The 10329-nt window shown below is 35.2% G+C and overlaps 2 protein-coding genes across 3 annotated transcripts in view; one reads left to right on the forward strand and one right to left on the reverse strand.

The window, feature by feature from the left end:
- LOC135692843 (uncharacterized) overlaps positions 1-10329 on the forward strand; it is a 152459-nt gene that overhangs the window by 87082 nt on the left and 55048 nt on the right. The gene's annotated exons all lie outside the window — the stretch shown is intronic.
- Positions 2557-10310, reverse strand: LOC135692849 (tafazzin). Its single transcript, XM_065211178.2, has 11 exons — positions 10126-10310; positions 8849-8977; positions 8279-8324; positions 7804-7870; positions 7539-7557; positions 6928-7008; positions 6186-6227; positions 5829-5891; positions 5091-5143; positions 4663-4740; positions 2557-3911 (listed from the first exon to the last, which is right to left on the reverse strand). The coding sequence occupies exons 1-11, from the start codon at positions 10229-10231 to the stop codon at positions 3816-3818; spliced, it is 780 nt and encodes a 259-aa protein (XP_065067250.2). The 5' UTR covers positions 10232-10310; the 3' UTR covers positions 2557-3815.

Below are 10329 nucleotides of genomic sequence, written 5' to 3' on the forward strand. Positions count from 1 at the left end.
GTGACCATCTGCACTTATGTTATGCTGTCTCCTTACTTCCGCAATCGTCTAGTTTCACAGTGATCTCGTATCCATTCTCCGCGTGCTCTTTTGTCTCCTCCTAGAGGTACACAGGTGTTTATTCTCCAGTGCGGAATAAACGTACCCCCCCCCCCTCACGAATAAACATACCCCTCTCCACCCGTAAATTTTTTCTAAAAACAACAAAATGAGACACCCTTTATTTGCCGACAAGTTAGAAAATTCACCGAAAAGCTCCACTAAAGAAGGGCCACGACGGGGGGGATGCCTCCACTTTTTGGAAGACAATAGAGCTTTTTCCAAAATCCTTTGTTATAATTGCTAAATTTTCCCTTGCTGGCCCCCACTTTTCAGCCTGCATCGGAGCCCATACTGGATGGCAAAATTCTCGTTCTTGAGGTGAAACATTTTGCAATAGCCCAGCCTCGGCTTGTTTTTTATTCTTACAAATTTGTTCTTATAAAAAAGAAAGTGTATCGTCTCATTCACCCTGTTTATTTCAGTCTAAAAAGTAGGCCAAGAGGGCCTCCAGCTCACTTTCAATACCAAAATCTAACAATATTCAATAATAGAAAATCAATAAATCACATCAATGCATGATTAACAAAACCAGAAGACAGAAGAATTTCAAGCATTAAAGTGCCACTGAATTGAAAAAAATGAAATTTTTTTTATGGTTGATTCTGGTAGACTAATCATCGCTGATTTCGAAAAAAAGTTTAGTTTTTTAATTTGGAGCCCACAAATAGGGGTTTCTGGGGTTATTTTGCGAGTAGGTCGTGCGAAAAGAGGCTGGGGCGAGTGACGCATTCAGATTTATATAGTCAATTCAGCCATAGTGAGGGCTGTAAGAAGATAAAAAGTTACAAATTGTGTAAAACATGATACAAGCATGAAACCTGATAGAGATAGGCAGTTTGATACGCTGAAAAAGATGGGGTGTGAATAGACGCTGACAAATATTCCCTTGTGCTATTTATAGAGTGGGGTACTAGGTTCCAAACCTCTAAGCAGTAATTGACATAATTTAGCCATTAGATCGCGAAACTAGCATGGAACGTGGTAGTAATAGGCAGTTTGATACGCTGAAAAAGATAGAATATGAATTGACCCTGAAAAATCCCCCTTGTGCTATTTATAGAATGGGGTACTAGGTTCCAAACCTCTAAGCAGTAATTGACATAATTTAGCCATTAGATCGCGATACCAGCATGGAACTTGGTAGTAAAAGGCAGTTTGATACGCCGAAAAAGATAGGATATGAAATGACCCTGAAAAATCCCCCTTGTGCTATTTATAGACTGGGGTACCAGGTCCTAGACCTCTAAGCAGTAATTGACATAATTTAGCCATTAGATCGCGAGACCAGCTTGGAACTTGGTAGTAAAAGGCAGTTTGATACGCCAAAAAGATAGGAAGCGAATAGACGCTGAAAAATACCACTTATGCTATTTATGGACTGGGGTACCAGGTCCCAGACCTCTAAGGAGTGATTGTCATAATTTAACTTTTAGATCGCGACATCAGCATGGAACTTTGTAGAGATGAGCAGTTTGATACGCTGAAAAGGATAGGATGCGAATAGACGCCGAAAAACTTCCCTTGTGCTATTTATAGACTGGGATACTAGATTCCAAACCTCTTAGCAGTAATTGTCACAATTTAACCATTAGATTGTGATACCAGCATGAAACTTGATAGAGATAGGCAGTTTGATACGCCAAAAAGATGGGGTATGAATAGAAGTTTAAAAATATCCCACCGTGCTACTTATGGACTTTTAATCAATTCCATTTAAAATGAACTTCTTTACTTTTTGAGGTCCCCTGACCACGAGGTTCTGGGGCAACTTATCCCATCTTGACGGCCCTGGCAATAACTGATGCTTTGACAGTGGCAGCGCAAGTTGGAAAGTGGGAAAAGCGCCGAAAAATGTGCAATTTGTGTGGTTCTATAATAGATCAACTTTTTCCCTTGATCAGTTTGCTCACTTTTATTCATAATTTGTAAAGCTGTTCGTAAAAGCATTCTTATTCGACACGCTCAATAATTCACAAAAGGTAAATGATCGGCATTAAGTCTTGGCATGAAGTAACAACTGCACGCAAAAAGTTTGCTTATTTCATATGGGTTCGAAATTTTCACAAGAAAATACCTTGCACGTGTCTTGTAGTTAGATAGCTAGTGATATTTAGATCACAAGTATCGCACTATTTCCATCCACTTCACGTTTTTTTTGGTTTTTTATCGCACTCGAAATACAGTCTTCAGTACTGAAGCCCGCATCACTTCCGCGACTTATAAACGTTAATGCGTCACACATTCCTGAAATTCCTCACAGACCGCGCACAAATTTTCGCACAAAAAGTCTTCAAAATCGCAACTTTGAAGCGTTGTCGCTTCAAAACACTTCACAATTCCGAAAAGCCATCTTCAGCATCGGATTCAGGAGCACCGACTTGACTTAGAACATCAATAAAAAAAATTTTGATTTTTTCAGTTCAGTGGCACTTTAAACGAATAAAAAACACAGGAAGATTTAAGAAGAAACCTGTATAAGAAAACAAATAGAAAACAATCTTTTTTTATTACGCTAATATGAAAATAAGCCATAAAGTAAAAAATAAACTAACGAAGTAACAGTGTAGGTCTGTTTTCAATTTGAAACATTTTATGACAAAGGAGCAGCATCGTAGCTGCAGGGGGCACAAGGGGGGGGGACTGTGTCCCCCAAACGAAAATTTGACCACAGCTTGCCCCGTCTGTATATAGTTAGTTTTAGAATCTTTGGTAACAAATAACCTGTTGATACTTATTAGCTTTCTGAGGTTTGAGATATGTGCCTTGGATCTTGATTCTCAGCCCTTTCTACTTTCCGAAGGGAGGCTCCGCCCTCTTATCTTCTCTCTGGGTAATTCTAGAATATCATGGCTAATTTCTGCCAGGATCAAATCTTTGATTAAACCAATATTACTTTTTGACATTGCATTCATGTGTGACTTCAATATTCCTATTGATAACTGAAAACTCAATAAATGCTGGCAAAATTTTACTACTTCAAATTCTTTATTTTTAAGATTTTTCTACTCATGTAACAGGTAGAAATTGGAAGATGATTTATCCTTTAAAAATGGAAAGGTAGAAAAATTGACTAACCCATGTAATTTCTGTCAGTTTCAAGCCTGGTTATTCGCCTTCTGTCCATGTTTTTAGAGAATATGGTCGCATTTTAAGCCGTTCTGAAAGGCGTGGTCCGTTACAATTGTCTCGCAAAGCTCTGATGGTATTTTCCCCTTCAGCATTTCTCCAATGGTGTTATCCCTAATTCGTATTACTATTTCAGCGTTCGTAAAACGAATTGCTTGCTACTGAATTGCTGGCAATTTGATTTCCCTCTCACAGAGCAAGTATAGCAGAAATTTATCATCACCTGTATAATTATGTTAAGCTAGATAGCCAGTAAATCTTGATAATGAAGATGTCTTTATTCTCAAAACACACTTTATCGGTTGTTCTCGCCTTTCCGAAAATATCAGGCCTAATTCCACTGCCACACCAATAAGTTGTGACCTGTTTACGGACCTTACTCGTGATCAATCGACATAAATATATTCCAGGAGATAATACTAACACACAAATAACTTGGTTATTAAAGATTAAACATATTATCTTAAAATATTCATTATATCAAACTATTATAAACCACACATTAAAATGAAATATACATGTTTGAGAAACTTTCTTCAATTCAAAACGCATTTATAAAAACAAGATGCTAGAAACTTGAAAACTGGCTACGAAGCATTCTCGCGATGCAATAGTTCTGCTTTTGTCTTCAGCTCAGCAAACTTTGCTTGGATTAAATCTGTTAAAATTTTTCTGGTCTTTTCCTAGCAAAAAATAACAGAGAAATGTGAGATTTCATTACCTAAATTACACCCAGATACAGTGGTGGCGCTAGCTATTACAAAGTGGGAGGGTAATGGGCGTGGTCAGTGTGACCACACCCCTTTTGCCTCGTTCCAGTGATTCCTCCCTTTCCTTGGAAAATTTGATCTACCCCTACCCAGCGCTTTTCAATCCATTTTTAGAAGAAATATATAGACCATATTTTCAGAAAAGTGGGAAGGTAATTACCCCCCCATACCACCCCTTGGCACCGCCACTGCCCAGATAACTTCTGTTTCATCAAATTATTCAATGCGGGATCAAACGAGATATAACTGATTAAATTTTGCCAGCTTTAAGTTCAGAATCTACATGTTTATCTAAGGAAGATTTGCTATTATTGCAAGGCTAAGATTGGTTGTTCCTTTCCCTTGAGAGGCTATCCTTGCAAACCCTAAAGAAACAATACTTGCAAGGCTATAAGAAACAGGTATTTTGAGAGCTATCAGTTTAAAAAGTAATTAACTTTATTACTATGAAATGAGTTATTAGATTATGAAATGACATCAATGACTATCAAGCCATTAATTAATGTAAAAAGATCATTAATACAATGTAAAGGGGAGGATTTTGCAGAAGTTTGGTGAAATCAGGGTTGTGTATGACAGCAAAACACCAATATTAGGAGAAGATTGCTAGAATTCGAACATGGAACAAATCATGATACAAAGAGGTGAATAAATATATACTTACAGCTGAATATTTGAACCTTTGACATTCCTTGAGAACTGAATAATAATCAATTGGTTCTCCAACTAAAACAGTGATTCTCTGGAATAAAAGCAAAGGGTTAGACTAGCAATGTTTAGTTCATCATGATAACCTGCTTACAAGACATGTATGTATAGCAAAACCTTACTGGAGAGACTGCATGGAATAAAAATGAAAGGGGATTAAGGCAGCCGACCTTGAATAGAGAAGGAAAACATCACACATCAAAGGGCAAAAGAAATACTGGATGTGCAAATCAACACAAAATTAACAATGATTCTATATCACTGCTATAGCCCAACAAATTGAGTGTATCATGATAATTATGTGCTATTTTATCATAGAATAATATTTTGGTTTGATACACAAAAATATGCAAGTTTATTGCTTTTTTGAATCTATAAATATACCTGACATATTCTTGGTATGTAAGGTCTTCTGTTTGGTAGTAGGTCATCCATTCCTATATAGCAGTGAATAAAGAATAAACTAGCAATGAAAAGCTCTGTTCCCGTATAATATAATAGCAATATAAAGACATGTAGAGAATTCTGTTAATTTGCTGTGTGCAAAGGAATAGAAAACTCAAAAGAGGATCTGCTGTTTACGCCATAGATTTTTAATGTAAGGTGTAATTAAAATAACCAGCTTTTTAGGAGAGATCACTAATTTTTACACCTGCTTTAAGGAGATTTTTTCAATTAGGCATAACAATAATTGAATCTTTTTTAACATGGGTAATCACATCTTCCTTGAACATATTTCCAAATATTAAAATGACTATTAGAGGAAGTTCATCAGAACACTTATGCCGAAATATCTTCAGTCTATGATATACTCTGAGGAAAGAATGGGGAAGATCATTTATGATAATCACTCTGATGAGACCCAGTATGATATGCAGAAATAATAGTTAATTCAGCTTGTGATTACTAAATTATTTCTTTTTATATTGGACTGCATTGCTCCTGCACAAGACAAAAGTAAAAATGAAAAAAAGGTTGATAAATCATTCACTAAAAATTAATTAATATCTTGCCAATGCAAAACAATAGGTATAAATATTTACTGGGAGATAAATACTGCATAATTTGTAATAATTAAATGTGCAATTTACAAAATAAGAAGAAAAATAGAGGCCAACTTACCCAAGTGCCAAAATGGTAAGACTACAGGAGGGACTTTACAATCTGCAATGAGTCTTCCAATACCTTTGAAAGATAAATATTTGTATACTGAAGAGCTTCTTTAGATAAACTTATTTTTAACCTCCTATATGAAGAAGTATTGTTGGTTTGCAAAAAAAATTATATCTGAAATTCATATCAGGCTTTCTGCTGTTATGAGCATAGAGAGCAACAAAAAGATTGAAGTTACAAGAACTATTGGAGACACCAGATGAACAAAACAAGTGGATAATGGCAAAGGACACATTTATAATACCAGAACAAAACAAGATACTTTCAGTTAACAAGGTAAGCAGGTCTTTATTAAAATCAATATACCCCATTTCAGACGAATGAGACTGTTGGTCATGTTTACTTGCCCTAAAATAAAAATTACATTTTAATATGACTTGAAAAGGCACACCAAAAAGAGAAAATTGGTTATTAGTTTTGATGGCTTTTAATTTCTAACTAAGTGCAATACTGCTAAAACAGAGTGTGGTAAAAGCAATTCCATAGAATTGATTAATTTCTTTGATAATTATCGATTAATTTGCTCAATTGAAATGTATTTAAGGGTATTGATTAAATGCTATTACTTATAAGAATATTGAGTTCATGTAAGTAGGGTTTGGAAAAAAGATTTGATCAAATATCTGAGCAAAGCACTTGCTCTTAGCAAACCTGTGCTGAAGCTCTCATTAAGAAGAAGAACCAAAGGAACTAAAATACATATGCCTGACCATTCTTTGTAAACAGAAGAAGAAGCAACTACTTACAACCCTTTAATCGGATAGTGACAACACCAGCACTCTAGTGCTGACCCAAGCTAGTTGTAGGTCAGCAAAGCTAAGAGCCATGGACAAAGACGCATGTGTCCCACTTTTAGGAAACAGAGGTAATTTACCATTCATATGCAGCTCCAGACCTACCCCTTTGTGCTTACATGCACCCAAAACTTTTTAATTCTTCCAGCAGCTATGGTTTTTAGTCATTATTGCTATCCAAAACAATTATAGCTCTTGTCATACTTTATTGTGTTAAAAAATGCCAACAAATTACAAAACCAGAAAAATATCACCTTCTGGAAAAACATGGACCCAATCACCATTGTTCAATTTTTCAACAGCAAAATCCATGCCTCTTTGGTAGACACCATCACCTACAATGCATTATACTTAAAATTAAAAAAAATTCTCAAATGGGATAAAACTTTCATAGCATCAGTTAAGAATACAAAAAAGGATACAATGTCAGTGGTGATGATGGACAACCAGTAGACTGCCAATGTATTATGCTGTTGGTCAAGATTTGTTAAATAAGCTAGTCTTCATTTGCTAAAGCTAAAGCAATGATGTTTGGCTTGGTTAAATCGATATTTCAGCCACAATACCTAGTATGGATAACAAGCCTCAAGCCTTAGGAAGATGGACCTTGTTCATTAGGACTTTGATCATTTGGTGCTTTACAAAAGGAGAGTGAACAAATGGTTTATTCCTGCCTTATCCCATGATATTGATGCCTATCTGCAGTACTACCATCAACAAATGGGTACTAGATGATATTACAGTGGAGACTAAACACATTACAGAAAGGGATCGGTCATCTCAGCATAAAGAAGAGGCCTTCCTCTTCCATGGATAAAAAATACAGAATGCTACAATCACGGCAGAAATGATTAAACAAAATTACCTCTTACAACTGGAATGACCTGGAAACAAAAACAAACAATGTTTATCACAAATCTGTTAATATTTAAATTGACTTCATTTCAGCAATTTGGCTGTAAAGAACCTTGCATTTAGAAATGGAGTAAAAAATAGCAAATCAGAGTAAGGCAAATACTATTTGCTATCATTGATTTACAAGTTATTGTAACCTTGATTATTAGACCATTCAGAACTGTGATTTTTTTATCAGGCTTGATAACAATCACTAGTTACAGTATGAGAAATACCTTTCCATGACTAAAAATCCATGAGTATATTGCATTTGTGTATAGAAGTTCTTGGGCACCAAGTGACCTATAAAGTGCAAGAGGGCATATAGTGATGCAAAGACCAGATTAGCAATATGATTTGGTGGTGTGCAGTAGGTTGCAGCCAAAAATATAAGGAGCAAAAGCAGCTTTTCTTAAGAGAAAACTAAGAAATTGTTTTGGGGAAAAAGCTTGGCTTCATTTATAATTTCACAGTGGCTGTTACTTTTTGAGCAGAGATTAGATTGTTCATTAGAAGTTCCAGCATGTAGAAGAGACTGTTTCTTCAAAAACAACAATTAGAATAAATATATCCATGAATTATTCAGTGTCAAAATTAAAGAAGAGCAATGCCAACAGCATTTACTACTATTTTCAAATCTTTTAAATATAGATTTCTCATAAGTTTAAAACCTTTTATACTGTGAAAACAAGGTTTGTGAATTAACCTTACCACCTCAAAGATTTCTCATTTCTAAGTGTTTTTAATTTTAACATACCTAAAAAACAAGCAAAATAGGAATGTAACAGAAACAATAAAGATTGATAAACTCCAATTGAGCAGAAGTTCTATATTCATTGAGCAGAATTTATATCATTCAACAAATAGGACTAATGCATCATTCTATTTGTTGTCCTTTTCAATATAAACCACCAAAAAGATGTTCTAACTTAGCTTGAAATATCAAATCCATCCCTTCAAAGTAATTTTTAATGATGCTTATCTATTTTCCAATACCAAATGAAAAGACTTACCTGCAATTACCTAAAGTATTTCTTCCTTAAGTACTTTAAAGTATATACTTAAATATAATAATAAATATTATCTAAGTAATTGTTCACTTCTTAGGTCACCATTATCTATTTTAAAGATTTACCTAGATGAAAAATACTTTGGTATGTTATGTTCTTGCTTTTTTCTGCAATCTTCAAATCTTGTGGTACCAAAGGCTTTAACAATATTTGATTTCAAATTGACAGAATCATTAAGGGCATAAAAAAGAGAAAATTTATGTAGACAAACCCCACAGAACTGGGTCATCCAAGCAAGAGCTATGATTTGAAACAGTTATTAGTGGTGTCTCCTCCTTTCTTCCACATACATACAAGTCTAGGGTATCTTCATTGTGAATTTTCAACTTATTTGCAATTTCTACAAAGAAACATTAAACTGAAATCATCAACTGGGTTTGAAAGCCACTGTACACTGTTTATTTTTGAAAGGTTTGGTTAAAAAGTATTTGATAAGGTCATCTACAAGATAGTTTCTAAAATGCATTTTAGCAATTCATAGATAAATAGTAGGAAGCATGCGCAGAAAGTTGGGGGGCACGCACATGTAGGCCAGCATGGATTTCATGGCAGCAGTACTCCCAAGAATTTTTTTTAAAATTATGAGTGCACTCTTGTAGTAGCATAGTAGCAATACTTTTCCTTTGTGTGCTTCTTTTACAGCTCTGCAATAATCAAAGTATGTCACTTACAACAACACACTAATCCTATCTTTCTTCTCAGTTATTCACTGCATCATCATTAACAGCCTAGCCCTTCCTTTCATTTGTTTTCATCTACAACTGTTGTCATAGCTTTAGCAATTAATTTTTGCATAATGCATGTAAATGTTTATTTGCAATTTAGTCAAGGATAGTCACTCTTTGTTTTCTTTGGCTCTGTGTCCTCAGCATGTAAAATAAGATGCATCGCAAAATGGAAATGACAAGCTAGCTGTTTGATGGATGTGATGAAGGGCATCAAAAATCACACAACAATGCATATTTCTTGTTTCACTAACTCTTGCACACCCAAGTGATAAGCTGAGCTTGGACGTGGTTTTTTGTGTTGCATAGATTCATATAGGTTTTTAAAGATTGCAAAATGCCTTTCTTAAGTTGTTTGCAAAAGTGATTGAAATAAGTATGTCATTATAAATTGAGAGGTCCTCTTGAGATCTGGGCTACCAAGACGTTTCTGAGTCCTAGGGCAAAGCTGAAGGATGTGGCCCTGCAAGTGAAAGGGAGCATAAAATATTTGTGACTACAGCCTCAATTTCAGCTTAAAATACATTCCAGAATAATTCTTGCAGTCATTTTCTTGCGATCCTTTAAAAAGATTTACGATTTTAAGGTCCTTTTTGAGGTCCCCTATGGGAAAATGTGCCCCAGTCCCCCATCTAGTGACCCAGCCCAGGTTGAGATCATATTAATAAGAAAAGCTTAATTTCAACTTTCAGTCATTGAATTTCCCTGTGTGTGGAAAACACAAAATAGAGAGGTGTTATTGCTTTCCATAAATGATACATACTTAACATAAATTTACTCCACATTCCAACAGCAAACATTGCAAAGCAACTCTTTAAATGCCATGCTTTCCCAATCTTATTCGGGAATGGCCACTTTTTGAGTGTCATTTTGTCTTATTTTACAATGTTCTTCTCTCTAGTCATTTGCCTTCGAAAAATGTTCTACTGACGACAAACACAAACGAGGCTGGCGCGCATGTTGAAGA

This window comes from Rhopilema esculentum, chromosome 3, assembly GCF_057945365.1.
Source record: "Rhopilema esculentum isolate cy_ngs chromosome 3, ASM5794536v1, whole genome shotgun sequence".
Classification (NCBI taxonomy): domain Eukaryota; kingdom Metazoa; phylum Cnidaria; class Scyphozoa; order Rhizostomeae; family Rhizostomatidae; genus Rhopilema; species Rhopilema esculentum.